General features: G+C 40.9%; 1 protein-coding gene across 2 annotated transcripts; it reads right to left on the reverse strand.

Moving 5' to 3' along the window:
* Positions 1-4126: 4126 nt before the first annotated feature.
* Positions 4127-21876, reverse strand: slc22a17 (solute carrier family 22 member 17). 2 transcript variants are annotated; one of them, XM_004081209.4, is made up of 10 exons: positions 21407-21876; positions 17986-18486; positions 12630-12733; positions 11301-11455; positions 10646-10811; positions 9207-9331; positions 8766-8871; positions 8406-8629; positions 7178-7289; positions 4127-5771 (listed from the first exon to the last, which is right to left on the reverse strand). In XM_004081209.4, the coding sequence occupies exons 2-10, from the start codon at positions 18454-18456 to the stop codon at positions 5495-5497; spliced, it is 1740 nt and encodes a 579-aa protein (XP_004081257.1). In that variant the 5' UTR covers positions 18457-18486; positions 21407-21876; the 3' UTR covers positions 4127-5494. The 2 variants fall into 2 exon arrangements, with proteins under 2 accessions (XP_004081257.1, XP_011487099.1); XM_011488797.3 differs by having other exon boundaries at positions 17986-18489.
* Positions 21877-23252: the final 1376 nt, after the last annotated feature.

A 23252-nucleotide genomic window follows, 5' to 3' on the forward strand; every position in this document is an offset into this window, starting at 1 on the left:
GACAGTCAGTCAGGCCTCTAATGCAGGCCTTCCACCGACATAGTAAATGAGCAGACAAATCTATTGAAAATATAAACACTACTAAGCTGAAATTGTTGCCCAAAATGTTAGATTTTCAATTATTAACTGTTCAAAAAACATTTATTATTTCGTAGTGTCCCTCCTGACTTACAAATGTTTGAGCAGATAAACAGAAATAAATCAATGATTCATGTTTTTCTTGTTGTTACTCTTGCGTAAATCATTGATTAGGATTGTCGTAAATAATTACTTTTGACAATCAATTCATAGTGTATAAATAACTGCTGCTAATTATGATTACTATAATTAATCATCACTATTGCTATACTAGTTTGTGGTTTTGTTCCCATCGTCCGGCTCAGACCCCATAAAATAGCCCTCAGCTTGGTGATCGCTTCTCTAAAGTGTGTGTGGGCGTGATAGAGTGCCCTGCGACAGACTGATGACCCATCCAGGGTGTTCCCTGCCTTCACCCAACAGCATCCCTGTGACCCCAAAAGGGAGATAACAAGTTAGGAAAATGGATGGATGTTTACTTCATACCATTCTGAGAAGTGGTTGTGTTGATTGTATCAGTGCCAACTTGTAGCTCCTTTTGGGAACCGAGTGCATCTTGCACCTTGTGCTATCCTATGACCCCACCCTTACATTGACGTGTTCTCCCTACCATGACAAAGGTGGATAAAGGTGGAAAGATTTCATGTAATCCATGGACACCAGTGAAGATCACAAATCATTGAAGAAAAAAGGTTCAGCGCACTGTCTAGTGGGTCTAGATGACCCAACTCCCAATGTTAAAGTGCCAAGGATAGCACAAGGGTTACTTTTAAGTTTAATTACAATTAAAGTTTTTACTTGATCCACTTCAGAATCAGTCATTTTTAATAAACTTCAGTCTTCTTATAAATAACTGTCTACATAGGATGATCAAATTATTGTTTATTACAGCATAAAGTGATTAAATTATAGACGAGACTGAAACTGATCCCGGAGGTGAAACCAGCTGCTGAGTAACCTTTGAGCAGGTTAAGATAGCTGTCAGGCCTCTGCTGTCTGAAGACCGTTTTCACTTCAAGGTGCTAATTGTGATTCATGTTGGGGGGATTCCTCTGGAGGGGTCTCCACGCGCCACTTGAGAAGCTCCTTATGTCAGGTATTCACACCTCGGCTTGGGCTGTCACCTCGCAGGAGGCCCACCGCCATGCTCAGCTGTCCGCTCTGCTGCAGCTCCTCCACACGTCAAGGCGTGATCACTGCAGGATGATGAGCTGCAGCGCATGAGCAGGGAGTTCAAATCAGCACCAAATTATTTACAAAATGAAGGTTTTTGCATCGCAAAGACAGAAATGACCGGAAATAAGTAAAACGTTCTTATCCAATTAGCAGAGTTTCTTTAAATAAGCAAAAAAAGTCTGGACAATGGTCTTACCAAGAATTCTGATTTTAACAAAAAGCCTTTTAGTCAGTAAGACATGTTTTGTCATACTAAGATTATTTTGTTATTGAACAACTTACTTGATAAGATTCTTTTTTATTTGACTTTCTTGAGGTTCAGTTTTTGTTGTAAAACTGTGAAAAAAAGCAGCATTTTTAAGGTTTCACAGATTTTAAATTTTCATCTTGTCCACCTTTTTGTGATGAACTCCGTCAGGTGTATGGTCACAGTAACTCTCGAAAGCCTGAAACCTGGGAAAGGTTACAGCAGAAGTTCACATCCAAAGAATTTGATTTTCCTTTGAGAAATCAAAAATCATCTGTAGAGGGTCTGTGGAGGTTTTGGAGCCACATGGGGCTCCTTTATCCCTCCATTGTGGCTCTTTGGCTATGAAGAAAAATACTAAATAAATTATAGATATGTAGTTTTAGTTCATTCTATGTTTAGATTTTTATCATGTCAGTTAAATGATGGATTCGAGTGGTTTAGTATTTCTATTAGAATAAGCTAAAAGCTGGTAGTTTTCATCCTTTGCTGCACAACAGTCTCTTAAAACTATTCAGTATGTCATAATGTCATATTCATATTTGATGGTAAAAATAGAAAAAGGATGAAGGTACCTTTTTAAATCAATCAAATCTGCTGCAGCAGAATGATCTTTTTTTTACAGGATGTGTTTTATTTTGAAAAGGACTTGGATGTGCTGCTGTCAAACGTAAAAAGATCATATTATAATTCAATTCAAGATATTCAAGCAGAGGAGGGGAGGTAGGGATAATGGTTGGGCCATTGAAATAAAATAAATACTATAAAACTAGACTTAACTGTAACAAGAAAACAAAAGTTTCCCTGATTTCTCACACAAATGTTCTAAACATACAATATGTGTTTGACTAGTTAGTCGTAGTTAGTTGGGCATTAGGTGACAGGCTGGCATCAGTTTCTAAAATATCTTAAAAACCTCTGATTAATAGAGTAACTCATTTATGATGAATAACAGCAAGAATAACTGTTCAGGTGGAAAAAATGACATTAAGCAGCTTAAAATTGAGGCTCACAAAGTGATCATATATGAGGCCCGAAATACTGATCTGACAGACTGAATCTCTGATTTGAAAGTCTTTTCGTTTCCAGGCAGTAAAATTGAATCACATATGCAACTCACCAAGAAGAAACCTGATGTTTGCTGTTAGGAAAGACCTTTTCTCTGTGATATCTTTGGGATTTTCCCAAAGCAGAAAATCCCAAACATGAATACTTTCTGTCCTCTAATGAACTCAGACGTTGCACACCTGTTCAATGTTTTATATAATGATTCCTGGAAGTTTATGGCCCAGTACCTTCCCAGAAATACTAACTAATCTAAGAAGATGGTTCATGCAGTTTTTATGCTCTGCAGACTAATGGATGGCTGGACTCAGCTAAGGAGTGCAGGAAGATTTGATCTCCTTTTTTTACTTTGAAGATGAACGTAACAGATTTTAAAAAGTAACACTTTAAAGGGTTTCTATAGCCTATTCTTAGTAGAAACTTTACCAAAAAAAAAACTTTTATTTTATCCAACTCTATGAAAAAATCTTTTGGTTTAAAATTCAATCTAAATTCTTTTATTTTGGCAGATTTATAACTTGAAAGCAGGTTTCCACAACTATTAAGGCTGAGACTGTAATTTAGTGTTTTTTCTACTTCTGAATTATATTTTCTGTCTTTTTTTTATATTTTCCACTGGAATGGGAGGTTTTTCTGTCTCTTTCTTTTCTTCTGCCATCTTTGTTTACAGATTATTCAGAGCACCAGAATGGGCGAGGACCTCCAGGGCAGCATTTTATTATAGTCGGCTTTATTTATTTAGTCAGCTTTTATTTCTCCAAAGACAGAGCCAAAACCAAATCCTCCAAATCAAAAGCCATAACAACAAGGACTCTCAAAACAAAAACTATCAACCATATTACTCATAGAACCCTGACAAAGAGCCAACTTGCAAGCTATATGTCATAAAACAAAAATGAAAACTACCCACCAAAAACAATCCATCACAAAAACCAAATTCATCCCGGACGAGCCCCCAGTTTGTTACACTTCTCTTACATTTACATTTTTACATTTACATTTTTACATTACATTTCTAGAGGGTCTAGAAATGATGTAATAAAGATGAGACGCTTCATTTCATCACTAAATGTGTCCTGAATCCCCTGCAGGTCCATTTTTTAAAGCCGTTCCTGCTGCTAGATTTTTCCTAATCAGGATGTTTTACGTTCTTCTGACCTGGTTATGATCATAACTATCAGTTAATGTACTAATGATTGAGCACAAACATGTTATTGAGTTTTTAGGGTTCTAACAGGAAACATCACTATTGAGATTGATGGATGTTTGACAGAAGAGCTGAGCAGCAACAGAAATAAACTCTAGTGATTCTACTGAATATCTTTTCTGGTCTTTAGTTTGGTCAAACGCTCCAGATAATCTAAGCTTTTCTTCATAAACATGTTTTAGACATGAAATTTGCTTACATTTTTCTTTAAAAAATTACCTTTAAATTACAAATAACAATAAACCTGATAAATGGCAACATATCCCTATTTGTTACTGCAAAAACGGCTGTCTTTTAATTAATTCTGACATGATCCATCCCATAATTTTCCCCAAATAAAAACACTTACCTCCTCTTAAGTGTCCCACTTTTATTGTACAAGAAATCAGGCTATAACATTCAACTGCATTGAACTCGTCATTCAACAGATGCTTGGTGTTATCAGACAATAATAAGACGTAATCAGTGATTACATTTATCCAGAATAAACTAAAGTCGTCAGCAAAGATGATCATCTTTCATGTTAGCTTCCATCAGACGTTTCCTATTAGCATTAAAAAAGTAGTGAACACAACCCAATGGCTGCAACACATTCCAACTCACCCATGCTTTTATTTTGAAACATAAAAGATCTGGATCAATAAAGCAAATATTGTAGTGTGAGGCAGAGGAGCTCGGGGCCCCTCTTTAGCTCATGGTTAGAGAGCAAACTCATCAGGCCCCGCCCACCAACATTAAGCACAAATATGTCTGAAATCTGCTCTTTAGCACAACCCGCGGGGTTTTACGAGACTGCATCCACAGCAGGGGTGTCAGAATCCAGGCCATGCTGTCCAACATGGAGTTTGACACTCCTGATCTACAGAGACATGGAGAACGGAGACAAAACCCTCTAATCTAAGTCGATCTTAAAAACGTCAGCACTCGGGATAAATTAGTGATTAATAACAACATAAATAGGATTATAAATACTGCTGACTCCAGGCCAGCTTCAGGGAACTGGACTGACACAGTGGAAATGCTAAAATGTTGAGCTTTTCTGACTGATTAAAGTTTAAAATTATTTCCCTTTAATTTTAAGCCTTTGGTCAAACATGCTTCTACCGTCAAGAGAAAATGAAAAAGGGCCTTACACCCCCTCCCCAAACTGCTTAGCATACTTGTCTATGTGGGTTGAGCCTCGACGTCTGCTTAAATAAACCTCAGATGCTAAAAAAAATAAAAGAAACTAGAGTTTACGTCACTTATAGGACATCTGATGATTAGCTCCAGAGTTACATGTCAGTGAAATGCTTCCTCCTGCCTGTGCACAACAAGTTGTTACTAAAAGGTACAGAAAACTATACAAAAATTCTAGTTTGCTCTTGTCGTAGCACTTTTTGAGTAGATGCCCACAGTAGAACAGCAAAATATGCTCTAATGTAAGTCAAGACAAATGCTAAGAAACTCCGGGATCTCTAATCTCCACAGCAGACAGGATGGAGGGCAGCAGAGGATGCTGGTGTCGTAACAAGAGACCACAGTGAGATGAAGGTTTTGTGAAAGTTAGACTAGTCTGTTCATCAGTGGCGCAATCTGCCTCTGGAAAGACTGGAGGATGATATGTAAGAAGCTTGGCGTTTGTCTGAGCCCTTTTCTTCTGTTTTAAGTCTCTCCCGGCATGAAGATGTTGCAGGTTCAGGCAGAGGACGACCTGTGCCGTCGCAGCGCCGCAGGCTCCTTCAGGTCTCCGGGTTCGGGGTGGCCAGCAGCGGCACATTGTCCCTCCGCCTCCTGCCCAGCGGCGGCCGCCTGTACTGCTCCCCGTCGGCCAGCGTCTGGGGCAGCGGCTTCCTTTTGCTCTCGGGCAGGAGCAGGATGGAGAGCACGGCCAGCAGTGCCAGAGAGGAGTAGATGACGTGATGCAGGAAGTAGCCGTAGTGGTTTCGCAGGTCCATGATGGGTGAGCTCAGGCGGCCCACGCAACCCAGAGCCAGGACGACGCCGACGCCGCTGCCCCTGCAAACACACCGTTTGTTACTTTCACCTTGTTTTTGTTGTTAAAGCAACATCAACTAATATGTCTGTAGTGTTAAAATTACAACTAATACGGCGGCTGGGTGGCTCGGTTGGTAAGGTGAGCGGCTACCTACGCAGGAATCCAGGGTTCGATTCCCGTAGGGGAATAAACAATGGTACTGAGTCAATTACCATATCAATTGAGCAATGAACATCACCCAGTGAGGGTCCTTAGGCAAGACCCTTAGCGCTACTGCCTCCCGAGCGCAGTTAGGCTGCAGCTCACCGCTCCCCCAGGGGATGGGTCAAATGCGGAGAAGAATTTCCCCGTTGTGGGATCAATAAAGTACCAATTATTATTAAACTCTAAATAATTAGAAAATTAATACAATAATTTATGAATACTAAAAACAACTAGGCTTTAATATTGCTCACATTCCCAATAGTTATTTAAATCGGCATAACATATATACTTAAAAATCCTAAAGCTTTCCTATATAAAACAAAGCAAAAACATCTTTATATCAGGTTAATTTACAATGACGCACATGAAAAACAGCTGCTCTGTTAGGGGGTGCTGTTATTATATTTGACCACTAGGTGGTGCCATTTTGTCTGCTTTCTTTCAAGTTCAAGTTAAAAGGTGTTTTATATAAACAGTGTCTCTATTAATAAAAAGAGTAACCAAATTATTTCGTTTTTAAGTCAAATAATTCCATCTTAATTTGTTTATCATTAAAAACAAACTGTGAAGCTACAAACACGCTGTTCCTTAAAAAGGTTAAAAAACCCAAAAAAAGCCTTGCATCAGAAAAACGCATTGAAGAAAAAAAGAGCCAAGGTCTTTAGGGCAAGGAGATGTTTACTCTGACACTGCCAAAATAAACACATGAATAAATTAATGTTCAATCCGTTTTAATAAAGTTATTTTAATTAAAAACATCCAACTTTATTTGTGCAAGCACTGTGCCTTAAAGGGGTATACAACAACAAAATTATAGTTTATAACTCTTAACTTTCTTTTTAGCTTATAGTTTTGCTCTGTGTTTAAACCAACTGGTTGCATCTGAGAATAAATATGTAAGGATTTGGTGTGTTTATTTTCATTTTTATTTTCAGTAATTGCTTTACTGTGCATCCATATAAACTGTGCAGGTAAATCAGCATCATTTTAATTCTGACATACAGCATCAGGAAAGTATTCAGCTGTTTTAAAGCAGCTTCACTTATTTGTGGATTTTTCTGAATCTGATCCTCTGGTTAACTAGCAGCCACAGATGGAAGTGTCTTTATTTTTGATGTGGATAGGTCTCTGTAGTGAGATGACTGACTTAAGGGCCTCCAGAGGCTCCTCACCTGACCTGACCTTCTAAGGAACCTCAGAGTGGGGAGTGTTGTTGGGATACCTGATGATGGTGGGCATGATCTCTGCAGTGAAGAGGATGCACACAGAGGCTGTGGCTTGTGAAGAGAAGAGCCCCAGCACCGAGAAGATGGTGATGGCCATCTCACTCAGATCTAAAAAAAACAAAACAAAAGTAGGTTAACCTCAATAGGATCTGTGGGCCGCGGACCAGCACCCATCTGTGGGACAGTGATAATAATAAATAGAGGGGATAAAAAAACACACATTTTTTCAGTTTTCTTTATAATCTGATTCTGAAAGAAGTTTTAAATTGGAAAACAACTTCTCTCCGCCTCATCCGACTCATTCTCGACGCTCAGTCAAGTTGTGAAAATCCATCTGCTACTTTCTTAAAGCGACTTGAAATTTAAACCCCAAAGCTATAAGTATATTAGTAAAGTTTCTTTTCACAGAATTAGAGCATTTGACTTCAAAATAAAAGACATCTGTATTTAAAAAACAAAAACCAGGAGCCTTTACTCCAGATATGGATTTATTGCAGTAATTGTTTCGACATCCAATGATAATAATGCAAAATATGGGGCAACTGGCTGCCTAATGTTAAGATGCTGCTGCTAATAAAGTTGTTCAAATGGTAGATTCCTGTTTATTATTGTATTTATAAAATATGAGTTTTAGTGATTGCTTGTTTTTTAGCATCTACTTTACAGGCATAAGTTAAGGGAAAATGTAGATCACATTTAATGCTTCCTACAAGAAATCTAGTGTACATATAAACCTTAAACCTATGCAGATGTTTAATGAAGATTAACTTTACCCTCAAAACTTAAGGGAAACTGGACAAAAAATTCCAACGCCCACTTCAGCCTCGAACAGGCCGGTCCATGACAAATATTGTCAGACATTAAACCGGTCCGTGGCCTAAAAAAGGTTGGAGACCATCGATGAGCTCAGACTCCTCCGTCACTGCAGTGGCCTACATTAACACAGATCTTTTTCGGCCACAAGGGGGAGCCGTAGGCCGGGGAAAGAGCGGATGTGTTTGAGGAGACAATGCTTCAGAAAACAAAAAGGCCGGTGGATTTTTCCATAAACACAGCTGCTGTGCTTACATTTGACCCACTTAATAATGCATGAAAAACCGGCAGACCGGCTCATCCAACCCCAGCTTAACCGTCACCAAATATCTTCTTTCACTGTAGGGGTGTTTGAGAAAACAAGCAGACTTTGCCCATTTCATCCCTGATCCGTGCTGTGAAAACACTCACACTCCATGAGGCCGAGGAGGATCAAAGAAGCCAAACCCGTCATCGTCATGGACAGCAGCAAGATGCCACGGCGACCGCACCTGTCTACGGTCGCCCAGAGCAACAGCCAAGCCCCTCCCCCTGCACACACAGACAGCAGGTAGGTCCAGTAGAAGCTGGAGGCAGTGCCTCTGACATCACCTCGGAATGAGCTGTAACAGTGACTAATGCCGTGAGAGATGAATCTGGAGGGAAAAAGGCACACAGAGATCCTTTAAGCAGGTTTGACGGTAAAGGTGAACGTCATTCCAGAAGACGAAAGATGCGGCAAGTATGCGGAGAAAAGGACGGCATTGGTGCCAAAAGTGAGGGCTGACTTACGAGGTGAAGCCAAGCACACATAAGTTTTTCCAGATGTTCCTGCTGTGGAAGAGCTCGGGGAGGGACAGGTGAGGGCGCGCTAAGGGGGCGGGCTCTGAATCCAGCTCTGCAGTGGACAAATAAGAGTGGCAAAGACTTAGAAGAAGGTTCCAAAACACAAAAACAAAGAATAAAACGTGTGTTCAAGCAGATCTTTGTGCAGACCCAGCATGTTTTTGAGTTGTCCTAAAGCCATACATGTCGTTCAGTCTCGGAATTTAGTTCATTTGCACCTAAACAGTCTCCAAAAACATTGTTCTCTAATCTAGCACGCTGCGATCCTGTTTTTTAATCAACTAGAACTCAAATCTAGTCTTTTTGTGCTTTTTTTCTTCCCCTGCAGTACAAAAGACATTAATAATGCAGGGATGGTAATGTGAACATCCGACCGCCTGAGCGCACCTGTGAAGCTCTCATCCTCCCTCACGTCTCTACTGGAGTTTCTTCTCTCGCTGAAGGAGTTCATGTCTGCAGACCTTTCTGATAGGAGGAGCCAGCGAGGAGACTCTGGAAATACACCAGGAACGCTGCAGGAGGAGGGAAGCAAAACGTAAAGCCAGCTTAGAGTCGCACTTTGATCTGAGGTAACCTTTACCGAGAACCTCGGTTATTAAGACGATTTACCTGCTGTGGCCCAGATTTGCCCCTTCAGCATGAAAATAAGCAATTTGGACCACAAAGTAAAAGAATTCTCTAATCCTTTTATTTAAGACTCCAGTTTACTGAGAGTAATCTGCCTAAAATCTCCTTTAATTTGGTTTTGCAACATTAATGAAGGCTTGAAGATATGGCAGGGAGTTTGTAACACAGCTGACTGAAGGTGTTAGAAAACACTGGATCAATGCGATCTGACAGGCCGTTCAATGACCAATCAGGCATTATGAGGCATATTCAAATCAAGATGAAGTTCAGGTCTGTGGGAAACCGTGATAAATGTTTTTTACAGACCTGTAGGGATTACTCTGTAAGTCTGTAAATCTTCAACTCTGAATCTTGAGGTTGAAATACTAATCAGCCCAGACGGTTTTGCTCAAAGGGAGAAGTTCATCTTACAGGTTTGTCAATCCAATTTACCATTCCTGCTTGACATTATTTAAATAACTTTTGCAGATTTTAGGGCGATTTAGCATTTACCTTTTGTATTTGTTTTATTCAGTGTCATCAGGCCAAATCAGCATTTTAACAACAATTTACCATTGAGCCGTTTAAGCTAGCATTACTTCTGGTTTCTAAGTAATTTTAACATTTATCTTTTATGTTAGTATTTTCTAAGGTTATTTAAATATTTTTTTTATTTACACATTTCTTAAAGCTAATTGTTGTTTGCATTTTTCTACATTAGCATCGTCCACATGAACTGAATTTATTTTGGACTCTTTTTTTGGGATTTAGTCTTTACGTTAGCACTGTTCAAGGTAATTAAGCTAATTCAGCATTTCCATAGATTTTAAACTTAGCATTAGGCTAATTTGAGTCATTTTGGCGTTTTCCCTGTTTTCCAGTTTTCGTCATTTCAAGTTATGGAGTAAAATCTGACTTTTTTTTTACCACTGTTTATCTATTCAAGCATTTAAACTTTTTCTTAGCATTTTGGTTTGATTGGGTTTCTAACAGTTTGTTCCGCATCTGCAAATTCTTTCACTGACTTTGCAGCATTTTTAAGATGAGCACAAACATTTTTAGCAACATAGCATTTATTTCCCACATAGATATAATGAATCAAGTTATATATCATTTTTGGGGAATAAACTAAACTATTAAACTAAACTAAGTGGCATATTTAAAAAACTTGTTGAAGTCATAAACAAAATGTATGTACAGCAAAAAGCACATGTTTGTACCCGTAGCTGAGAAACAGTGTTAAGGGGGCGACTCCGACTCCAAGCAGGCCCCTCCAGGACCGACAGCCGAGGGCCACAGCCAGCAGCAGCAGCTCTCCAGCCCACGTCATCAGTCCAGCTAGCATGGTGGCCACGAGCCGGGCAGACGGCTCACACAGCTCCAGACCTGACACACAAGTACATCATCATTCAAGCCTGTAACTCAAAACCTAAACGAAAACAGAAAAACAAATAGTTCTCATATTTCTGTGTGGATATATCCACACATTTAGAGCATTTTCAAGTGTAAAAAAACAAAGTGTCAACTTTCAAAGCAAAATAATAAAGATGCACTGAAAAACAGAAACAATGCATACATGTTGTGCTTTTGCTTCTAATGTGATAGCAAAGAAGAAACCTGGTTTTCCTCAAGACTCAGAGCAAAGAATTGATAACTAGAAGTGTCCATAGTGAGTGTGCATACAAGTGTGCTGCTGTTTACCTTAGCTGCACCCTGATGAACAAGTTTGACCAATGCATAAAGTCTTTTTCTACAATAAATCAACTCTCACACTCAGAACCTGATGTGAATGAAGTGAGATGCAGCAAAGTACTCAGACAAAAACAGACTTAATTGATCTCTTTTCCTTTTGTGTGTGACCTGTTCAATACTTACGGGAGACATAAAGAGTAACATAAACTCCGGCACTTGTAGCTGCCAGGCAGAAACGCATCACAATGAAGACAGAGGGGTAGGGGGAGACGCACACCAGCACTCCAAACACCACCGACAGAGTCAGGGAGATCAGCAGGGCCTTGGACCTGCCCAACCTGCCGGGAAACACAACCAGCTTAAAACACAGAGGCAGAGAACACACAATACTTTAACCTTTTTGTATGTTTCATAAAAAGTAGCTGCATAGGATAGGAGGATTAGCAGGATAGGAAAGAATTACAAAGAAATACAATCCTGCCTTTTTTCCTCTTTATTTCAAAAACCCCATGCTAATGCTGACTATTATAAGGTCTAAAAAAGACAATCTGCTTCCCCGAAGCCTAACAGAAAATGAAAAATGAATCTTGGGAACTGCTTAAAGCATTACTGATCAATAATTACAGTTAACGCCAGGAATAATTAGCCCCTCTTAGCTGCATGTAGGCATAGCAGTGCTTCTTTTCCTCTCTTTCCCTGCAGTTTCTTCATCGTGAAACCCTGGGAGGCGGCATTAACTCGCTGGTGTTCACAAACAGACTCTACGCTCAATTGGTCAGCAGAGTGCTGTTAGCTGATTACAACGGCATCCTCTCCCTGACTGTTACCCCAAAACGCCAGCTGCTCCCTGAAGTGCACAGCAGCAGCAGCAGACTGCAAACTCCAATCTTCATCCTCGCTTTTTTAATCCTCATCTCTGTCATGTTTCTGGGATTGTAAAAATAACTGGAAATTGTAAAACGCAGGAGCCTTATGCTACGTTCACAACGCCCTCTGCAACACACGTTCGATCGACCACTTCTATTGAACACAAATGGATGTAAATGTGTGTTTGGGGCTTCCACATTCAAAACTCTCACGTCTACGCATAGCGATGCCAGTTTTCAAGTCCCCTTTTCAGGCTCTAGTATGAAATGTGCGTCCATTGAACACATATTGAAAGCGAAACCATTTGAACTTTGACCAATCAGGGACTAGGCTTTGCTAATGACGCATGGCCGTTTAAAAACTGATCATGGAGGAGAAGTTAATAATTCCGGCTTGTTCCCGGATGGAATTCTATGACACAAAGTCTTTAATTTATCGGAATCGAGCTGTGAAAGAAAAAGCCTGGGGCAAAATTCACCACATTTGCACCACTTTGACATTTCGCACTAACCCTCTTCCAACTGTAGGCTGTGCACAATACGCATGTGATGCGTTTTCAAGGGTGCGTTCTTGAACAGGCATCACCTGCCCGGAGTGTATACGTAGCACAATGTGTGTGTGTGTGTGTGTGTGTGGGTGTGTTACCGGTCAGCTGTGAAGCCCAAGGCCAGGCAGCCGGTGAGGACACCCAGGATGAAGCACACCTCCTCCACCGGGACCAGCCAGTACCGAGCACACACCAGATCCCACTGGACACACACAAGCAGAGAGAGAGTCTGTCACTCAACATGTGACAGATGAGTCCAGGCTGCAATTTGCTCTACTGATAAGTAATTACTTGGATTAAAGAGTCAAATATCTGTGACAGGTTGCAAAAGCACCTAGAAAAACTATAACTGCTGTTAGATCAGAGTTTCAAGCTGATCTCCTGGGTGTGTTAGATCAACAGAAATTAGTTTTAAAGAACCCATGTGAAGCGGGACGGCAGCTAGAAAAAAAAAAGCATGACGGTAGGTGTGCAGGAAGAGTTGAAACGCCGTCAAACAATACCAGCCGTCCCACTGGTTGGAGACAATGTCCCAGCAGTCCCTGCAGGCACTAAGCAGGAATGAACACAAACAAGTTGCTAAAAGTGGTCAAACTGGTTTGATAAGTGATGATTTCAGAAAAACAAAGTTTTATAAAGAGAGGCTTTAGCACAAACTTCCTACAGTCAAACAAACAGGATCTTTTTTTTAATAGCGTGTTGCTGAGATGGGATCTCTGTTGCTACCTGACACAGTCAAGCGTGCACGCTCATGCATCTCTGCACTGTTCATGCTGATGAGGTGCTTTCACAACACTGATGCATTTTTCAAACAGGCTCTGCCTAAATGCTTCCCTGGCAGTTCCCGAGCGCCGTCAGCTCGATGCAGCGCTGCAGGTGGATTAGCGCAAAGTTGTTCCCCCCACCCAAGACGAGCATCCTCAGGAAGAAAGAAAGGCTCCACACTGAAGCGTGTTCACAAAAGGGTGTTATGACAAGAAGCGTTTCTCTTAAATTTCCATTACAGTTAGGGCTGCACGATATGAGGAAAACTTGCGATATGCGATATTAGTGATCAATATTGCGATAACGATAAATTTGCGGTAAATAAACAAATAGAAAAATAAACAAAAACATAATTCCCATTTCATTGCAACAGTTTAAAAATTATACTCCAAATGACCCTCATCGACATGGGGGACAAACGTCAGGGTGGCTAACCCTGGTCCTCAAGAGCCTCAACCCTGTCTGTTTTCCAATTCTCCCTAGACTGCTCGATAATGATAACCAAAATCCGGTGTGTTCAGTCAATCAGGATGTGAAATCACTCGAGTCAGCCAATCAACAGCAAGCTGGTTAAGGAGAGCTGGAAAACAGGCAGGGTTGAGACTCTTCAGGACCAGGGTTAACATAATAGGCCTCCATCTGATTGGTCAACAATGGGAAGGCGTCCATCTGATTGGTCAAAGCATAAAGGGATTTATTTGATTCGTTAAATGCTTCAAGCTGCTAGAAGATTGTTTTAACACATTTTGGGTTTGCGATTTATTGCGATATTCGCCGTCTTTTGCGATATGCATATTGCAGAGCTGGATATTGCGATAACGATAAATTTGCGGTATATTGTGCAGGCCTAATTACAATCATCTTTAGATCTATTGTAAAAATGTCCCCCAGTGGTCTTTAATTATGATAATGCTGATTTAAACCGAAATAAAAAAAAAAACTCAGTTGGTTTTCAGGACATAGTTTCTGCAGACCAACAGCAGATATTCACCTCTGAGTTGTGGGCGGGACGACTAAGACCGCCCCCTTCCTCTCAGTTCTCCGTTTACTCTCTCACCTCAATCTAACATTACCAGTGCAACAAAAATGGCGAGCAATATCAAAGCTATCTATGCGTACAGTTTGGATCCAGATTCCAGCTCAGACGAGGAAAACAAAGACGTTCATGGATCCATTTGTCTGCGAGTGGATGCAGCAGAATGGAGCGGAGCAGGGAGCTTGTATTTTTTTAAATAACAAATATGCTCCTGATTCCCAACAATTTGAATATAAAAATACCCAGAAAATGAATTTTATGCATAATTTTCTCTACATATGTCCTCCATCATCATAAAAATACCACAAAAAACATGTTAAAAACACCAGAAATACTGTTTTTGTCATTGTGGGTATATAAGAGTGGCTAATCTTCACCTCCTCTGCAGCAGGTAAACATGCAGTTGGATTTAATGAACACAGTTTTAAATCTGTGCTCCTGAAGTCAAAACAGAACTAGCTGACAGACCAGACAGCTGTTGCGTCATTTCCACGTTTTCTCCTTCTGTCACTAATGTGATCTTGATTTTGGGCAGAGACTGTTGAAGTTTTTCAGTTGAAGGAAACTCTCAACATTCCAAACATTCCTCTCTGAACTTCCTGTCTTTCAGGCCGACACGCTGACGTTCAGAAAGAGTCCTTTCAGAAAGACTCACTGTTCACCCCGACTCCAGGATCTTTACATTGGGCTCAACCCCCTGATGAACATTTCTAAAATGTTCTTAAACTAAGCAGCAAACTGCTAATTAGGCACAACCATAAATCAAAGAGAAGCAAGTAAAGATCAAGCCAAACTGGCTGATTTCATTCATGTCACCTGAGGCACATCATTTCAGAATAAATAGAAGGCGGAGTGTTATTTTTACACGACTCAAGGAGGATAAATAAATCTGTCTTTACAACTTTTTCACAGTAAATAAAAAAGGCTCCTTAACCAAGGTGATCCACCAGATTACCTGTTCCGTATACTAAAGCAGATAAGAAATGAATGTCAACAATGTTGTGAGCATCACTGTTGTTCTGGAGGAATGTGTGTGAAGCAGCATTGGAGCCTAACATCTAACCGGTGCTTTTATTGTGACAGAATGTCATTTCACTCATGTTCAACATATAAAAAGGGAAACTGATGCTCAGTCACCACTTCAGCCTTTGATTCTTCCATCATCACTAAAGTCAAACATAAAGACAACTCCGTCCTCAGGTGACCATTTCTTCCTCATTCACAGATGAATGAACAGCCATGATTGTACAGCTAAGGGTTAATATTTGGATTGTGGAATATGAAAGCGTTAGAAAAAGGCACAGAGGAGCTGCTAAGTGGCCACCAGGAGATTATTTGTTCATTCTGAGGAACATCCAGCTGAGTCACGCTTTAGAGTCGTGCTTCACAAACGAGACTGTGTGCTCAGCAAGAATCCACTGCAGATGCAGGATTTAAAAAAAAAAACAAAGCAAAAAGTACCAGAGGGTCGTAGAGATAGAACGCCAACTTATGGAAGCATTTGGGATAATATATTAGTTATAATCAGCAACAGAGGGATGCAGAAGTTCATTTTAAAAAAGGAAAGGGTTAGAAGTGTAGAAAATATTTTGCTTATTAATTTAGTTAATTTAATAATTTAATTAATTTAGTAGTCGGCGCAGTGGTTAGCGCTCCTGCCTCACAGCAAGAAGGACCCTGGTTCAAGTTCAAGTCCCGGCTGGGGGACCTGAAACAGAACAACAATGGGGGACCTTTCTGTGTGGAGTCTGCATGTTCTCTCCGTGTATGCATGGGTTGTCTCTGGGGTCTCCGGCTCCCACCGTCCAAAAACATGCTTCATAGGTTAATTGGTCACTCCAAATTGTCTATAGGTGTGAATGTGAGTGTGCATGGGTGTGTGATATGTGTGACCCTGCGACAGACTGGCGACCTGCCCAGGGTGTCCCCTGCCTTTGCCCATAAGTGGCCGGGATAGGCTCCAGCAGCCCCGTGACCCCGAAAGGGATAAACGGAAGAAAAATGAATGAATAATTTAGTTCTTAAAGACCTATTTTGATGAGAGGTGTTTTTTTAACATGCTCTTGTGGCATTTTCCTGATATATATTATAAAGAAACTTAATCTTAAAACTGCATTTCTGAGTATTTCTTTAATTAAACCGTTGTGACTCAGGAGCAAATGAAATGCTGTTTGAACAAGCTTGTGTGACGTAGAAAAGTGTTTTTCAACCAGTGTGCCGTGGCACACTAGTGTGCCGTGGGAAATTGCCCTCATTAACTGATCTAAAAACATTTCCCATCTCCAGGATTTCAGCTCTGTGTTCATCCAAACAGACCCTGATAAAACACTGAGGAGTTAGGAATATAAAAGATCGTAAAATACTTTTTCTTTGCATTTATTTTATTTTATTAAAGACATTTTGATAAGAATGACGGTACCGCGATTCAGCTGCACCTTCGGCTGTATTTTGGAAAAGTCCCGTCCCTTTAACTGTCTCCACCAATCATTCTTGGGGGGCTTAATCACATGTCATCAGTCTGACCAATCAGAAGTGGTTAAAGTCTTCACTTCCTTGTCCCGATTTAAGTCTCTCAGTTCTACCAAAAATAGCAGCTAAAGCTCGTCTTTAGCGGTGTAGATTTCCACAGAATCCGGTATCAGACCGTGGAACAAGTGAACAAAACAATGAAGCTCCGAAAACCGATCTCCGGCCGATTTATGCACTACATCTCCCATGATGCATTGGGTTGTGAGAGTGACAGCGCACAAGGAGATCTGTTGTTAAACGTCTTGACACCAACGAACACACATCAAACTGCTTTTAAATCTTCTAACTTAACTTTCATGGCATCTTTTAGAAAAAAAACAGCTGCAGTTTCCAGCTTTTTCTGCAACAATCAAACAATATCTCAAAAATGCATGTGAGATTGTGGAGGGGCTGTGGATCAATACAGACTATGAGTTTCTCCTTTTTTTTTTTACTTTTTGGATGCTGGTGTGCCGCGGGATTTTTTTTAAGGTTAAAGTGTGCCGTGGCTCAGAAAAGGTTGAAAAACACTGACGTAGAAGACGGGCCTCAAGCTCCCTAAACCACTTGCAGACAAATAGATACTTGTACGTCCTTGTTTTCCTCGTCTCAGCTGGAATCTGGCTCAAAACTGTACGTCGGGATAATCCTTATATTGCACGCCATTTTTGTTACACCGCTAATATTAGGTTGAGGGGCTGTAAGCTAGCGGGAGAGGGTATAAACAGATTAATGGTGGGGAAGGGGGCGCCAACAGTCCTGCCCACAACTCAGAGGTGAATTTCTCAAAACAGTAAAAACGGGTTAACCAGAAATAAAAAACCACAGGGAAAGTGTGTGGGACTTAAAATGAGAAGTGGATTGATTTGGAGTAGGTCAAGAAATGGTTAAATAAAACACCAAACGTGTGAGCATCGGGGTGGGGGAGTCATGCGCAGCCTTCATCCTGAATTATTCAGGTTTGCTGATGATCAGGGGACGCACACATGCAGAATGTGGGGGCCGCTCATTCAAACAGGCATCACCATCTGAACAATCTTCTGCAACACCACAAACCCAAGGTGGCATGAAGCTGCTGCTACGTGGACCTGAATGTATGACGGACAGTGAAAGGTGCAGTTTCGTGTGTGCACGTGCTGCGTTACCTCAGTAACAATGTTGTTCTTCAGGCCCTCCGTGACGTTGTAGTCCCACCCCCCCTCACAGTCCGTCACAGCTGTCTGGCTGCGGTTGGTGTACTGCTTACACTGGGACACGCCTCCTTCTTTGGACTTCTGCCCCTTCTCCCAGGGCAGGGTGGCATTCAGCATCTCCAGGGAAGGCGGGGGCCCGGGCAGGTGGCAGTGGTGTTTAGGAGAGAGGGTAAGTAGGGGGTCGGAGGACAGCAGGAAGGCCAGAAAGAGGTTGGGAAGGATGGAAAGCGCAATCAGCACCCTCTGCTTCTTCCTGCCCAGAGCCAGCACCATCACCTCCCCCGTTGGAGGCAGCGAGGGCGGGCCGGGGATGGAGGAGGAGGACGGGGCCGGGGAGGACCGCATGGGTGAGGAGGGGATCGATGGAGGGGGAGGGGGGCATGGCGATGGAGAGACCAAAGGGGGCGAGTCTGGGGACGTCATCGCTGGTTTGAGCTCCTGACAGAAGGAGAGCTGCTGGGAATCAAACACAACATGAATCAATGCAAACGTGGAACACGCATGTTATCATATTCATGATGGAGGGGGGCTACACTAACCCCCCATTTAACCCCCCCCCCCCCCCCAAAATACAATGATTTCTGTTTCTCTATTTCTTACCAAAACAAACCAGATTTCAAAAATAGTCTTTTGATTCATAACTTTTAATAATACTATATTTAAATGTTAGACTTAGAATTGCTTTTCACTATGAGCCATGATTATAAATAATAGTTATTATTATTATTATTATTATTATTATTTTGTAGACCAGCTCGGTTTTCGCAGCTCCTCCGCTAACTGTTCTCATCAGTGATGGTAGACAGAACAAAAAAATAAGAGCATCATCTCCCACAGCCTTTACCTTACATTAGTTAACAAAAACCATAAGATTTTGGGGTTTTTTTAATCTTACATTAAAATTAGCTTCTTTATAACTTTTACTTTATAAACATGTATTTACATCTCCAGCCTCCAGCAAGTCATTCAGAGAATAGGAAAGAATATCTGAACGTTTATTTGACTCTGAAGACCTGGGAAGATGAATAAATTAATTTTCTCTCCATCTAAAATAAGCAGACTGTAAATTAGAAATATCTTTATATTACGCCAGACTATTAGGGCCACTATAAAAGGAAAAAATGAAATTATTATACAGAAATAAAGTCGTAATTTTACAAAGAAAAGGCCTTTTTATTAAGTTGTTGGTGTAAACCTCCATCCACATTACATACTGACTAAATCCATCAACACAGCCATTCATAGCAATGCTCTGAGGTTTTAGTCTATCATAGGAATCTTTGAGCCATAACGCATTTGGACCTCTACTGCCAACGACGTAAACGGTGCAGCCGCCACAAATCCACTACTGGAGGGTCAAGAATCTTCTGAAGAGGCCCGGTTTCCTGCTAATTCTTTTTAGTGTCCTTATAATAATATGATATATGCTTGCTAAAAGATTTAGTATTTCTTTATTTAAGAAACCAAAGCTAAAGTGACGGCAATAAGCTTATACTGAAACATGACATTAGTTTGTTTTTTGGTTGTTGCCTTTTGCAATTTTCTTAGCAAACAGCCTTTAGCCTTATAAATTTATGACTTTAATCTCATAAATTCTTAATTTATAATTTTACTGCAGTAAAATACTGACTTTTTTACCGGGGACTACAGATAAAAAATAGCCTTTGGGCTTATTCTGGCACATTGCAGCCATGCTTTTAATGTGCACTGTACCTGTTAAATAAACGAATAAATGAAATAATTCTATGACTTTATTCTCGTAAAATATTGTCTTTTTGCTCATAATTCTGACTTTATTCTTGTAAAATATTGTATTAATATTTTCGTATGAATAAAGGGAGAAATATATATGACTTGAATGTATTTTCAGATCTGTATTAATGTATAATAATGTAAATACTGATGACATCTGCTGTTCTGGATGGTTTTAACTCAAAACATGTATTCCTACATTTCCCATGATGCATTTTTCTTGCATAAGTGCTTAGACATCAGGACTTCCATACATTTCTGATCTTAAATCTTTATGATAAATCTCACTGCTGGCCTTTCAAGACTATAACTAACCTGATCATTATACCTGGAGGGAAAAGAAGGAGGTTTATAGCAAAGCAAAGAAATTAATAATGGCATCAAGGAACGAAGGATTTTCATCATCTGCCTTAAACTTTAAACTGCCCCCTTCTCTGAAAACTGTAAAAATATCTGAGGTTACCGTTAAGACTCTGAGGAATCTTGGGGAAAAAAGGTTTCGGAGAACTTTTTTTTTTTTTTGCATCCATAAGCCTCCTTTTTGGTCTTCCTCCACTACCGTCTCTCTGGACGTGTCCGAACCATCTCAGCCCTTTATCTCCAAACCCTCTAACATGTTCTGTCCCTCTGATGTCCTCATTCCTGACCCTATCCATCCTGGTCCCTCCCAAAGAGAACGGCAGCATCTTCTTCTCTGCTGCCTCCTGTCTTTTCCTGAGTGTCTCTAGGTCCAACATCATGGCTGTTCTCACCACAGTTTTCTACAACTTTCCTTTTATTTGAGCTGAAACTCTATCACTCCTGACACTTTTCTCCACCCATTCCAACCTGCCTGCACTCGCTTCTTCACTTCTTTTACTCACTCTCCATTTCTCTGGAGTGGTTGACCCGAGATGCCTACAATCCTCCACTGTCTTTATCTCTTTTGCCTGTAACCTCGCTCTTCCACTGAGGTCCCTCTCACTCGTGTACTCAGTCTTCCTGCAGCTTCCGGGGCAAACTTCCACCTCTCTAGCTTCTTCTCCACCTGTTCCCTGCTCTCGCTAAAATCACAATATCGTCTGCAAACATCATGACCTGTAACGCAGAAAGGTCAGCAGCGTCTGAGCATTGAATCCCCCCTGTTGCTGGTTTTTCCTCAATAAACAAATACAAAATAATAAACTTTTTCTTGTTTTTTTTTTTGTGGTCTTCTATGACTAAATTTAGTAGATTTATTACATTACTTTTACTGTGGTTTTTTTTTCTTTATTTTATTCAGGTGTAAAATAATATCATACAGGTAGGAAGAAGTCCGATTATTAAGGTGGAAATCGGATTTCTCCACATCCGGTTGCGGTCATCAAAACAGAGACATCTGAAATAGTCTGAACACTGAAGGAATCAGGTCGAGTTTTGGGCTGGAGTGTAGTGGTCTGCCTGTACACTTATAAGGGTTTGTTTTCAGGGCGGGGGGGGGGGTTCACAGCCGGGTTACATAAGAACATGAAGGAGGAAAGGACGTGTGAGGAATGGGAACAGACGCCGGGGAGGGAGCGCGAGACCAGCGGCGGTATAGAGACATGGGGGGGGGTCTTAAAATAACTGTTGAGTTATTTAAGAAAATAAAACAGGAACTCACCCTTCTTCGTTTGTTTGCGTGGTTAGATGTGAGCCGGCGCGTTAGTTCCAAACGTCCAGAACATTGTAGTGGTTCCGCCGCGGTTACCGGGTCACCTCAGCCCCTGCGCGGTGTGACACACCGAATAGCATCTTTAGCTCGAGGAAGAGCTGCGGTCTCCGCCGGACGCTGTTTTCGTAAAGGACTTCTCGAGCGTAGCTAGCCCTCCGCCACACATGTGATGCTGCCCGCGCGCTGGGAAGGGATGCTTTGCCCGGACTCAACACCTCGTCAATGTCACAGTTTTAGTCCAAGTTTTGACTTCCGCTATGACGCAAAGCGGCAAAGTCACCCATGTCTGCGTCCAGCACTACGCGGAAAAGAAACGCGTCGTAAGGAGGCGGTTCGTGGACAAAGACCGGCTGAGAAAACTGCTGCGTGTTTATTGGGAGCAGCTCGACAGCGGCGACGGCGGAGCACTTCGGGAAACATCGGAAGGAGTCGTAAAAAAACGGCTGCTGACAAAGATCGTGTGGGAAAGTTCCACTAATCACTCTGCGAGAAATAATTAATCGTCTTCTCGACCAAAATATCATATTTAAAATAAGCTTTTAAGCACATTTTGCTAGATAGACTTCAGAGAATATTTTTTTTTAAGTCGGAGGCTTTTCATGGAGCTAATAATTCACCTGTTATAAGGTCAATAAAAAAAAAACAGAGAGAAAATTAAGTAACTTGAACCAGCAATTAGGTGTGTTTTATTTGTATCTATTGTAAAGTAATGTAGAGTAAATATGGAAAATTTGCTTATGTAGTAATTACTTGGTGAACAGGTTTGGTTTTGTTTCCTTTTTGTTATTGCCACAAACGGAAAGTGGTCTATTGTTGCTTCTTGTTTTACACTTTACAGTTAAACATAAGCAGGAACATAGAAACGGATGTCCACTCAGTTGGAAACTCTTTCGCTTCCTGTTTGAAGATGATTAGAGCCAGATCTGTACATCTAGTGACCCCTATGGCTGAATTTACAGCCAAATCTTTCCCAATTCACTTCACTGTTACAATATAAGCCCAAATTTACAACAGGTTGAAAAAGGACTGACACTGTGGCTCCAAAACTGGTTTTCCTACACCTCTTGAAGGATTCACATCCATTTAAAGTCATTAAAAGACAATCCTCTAATTTAAATTTACTTTTGAGATTGAAATATCACCCAAATAGAGATGTAGGCTTTTTATTGTTGAATCCTCCATTTTTTGCAAAAACAAACATGTTGTCCTGTTTTTTTTTTTCCCATTTTCACAAAGGTACTGGTTTTAGTGATGACATGTCTGATTAAGATGAAAATATGGCCTCAAACCAACCCAATTTAAACCAAATACATGATGTCACATGCTTTCTTTCCCTCCCTCACAGTCTGTCCGTCCTGTAGCACAGATCTGCCTAAATGTCTCCATAAAGTAATTGGTATAGATTATATCATAAAAAGAAAAACAACAGGAACGCAAATACACACATACATATGATATAGTGGAAAGTTTACATCTTCGAGTGGATAAAAGGGAGCAGAGGAAAAGAGGGTGGGGGACTTAAAGTACTTAGGGTTAACAGTCCAGAGGAACAGACCAGGTTGGAATGGGTGGTGGAAGGTTTGAGGTGTGATGTGTGACAAAATACTATCAACAAGAATGAAAAGAAAGGTGTAGAAGACTGTGGTGAGACCATCAGATTTGCAGGAGGGAGAACATCAAAGGAACAGCTCATGTTAGGTGTTTCGGAGATGGAAGCAGATTGGGATGGTATGGAAACAGATGGTTGGTAAAAGATGGTGAGGTTGGGGCTACCTGGAAATCGCACAAAAACAGA

This window comes from Oryzias latipes, chromosome 20 (genome assembly GCF_002234675.1).
Source record: "Oryzias latipes chromosome 20, ASM223467v1".
NCBI lineage: Eukaryota > Metazoa > Chordata > Actinopteri > Beloniformes > Adrianichthyidae > Oryzias > Oryzias latipes.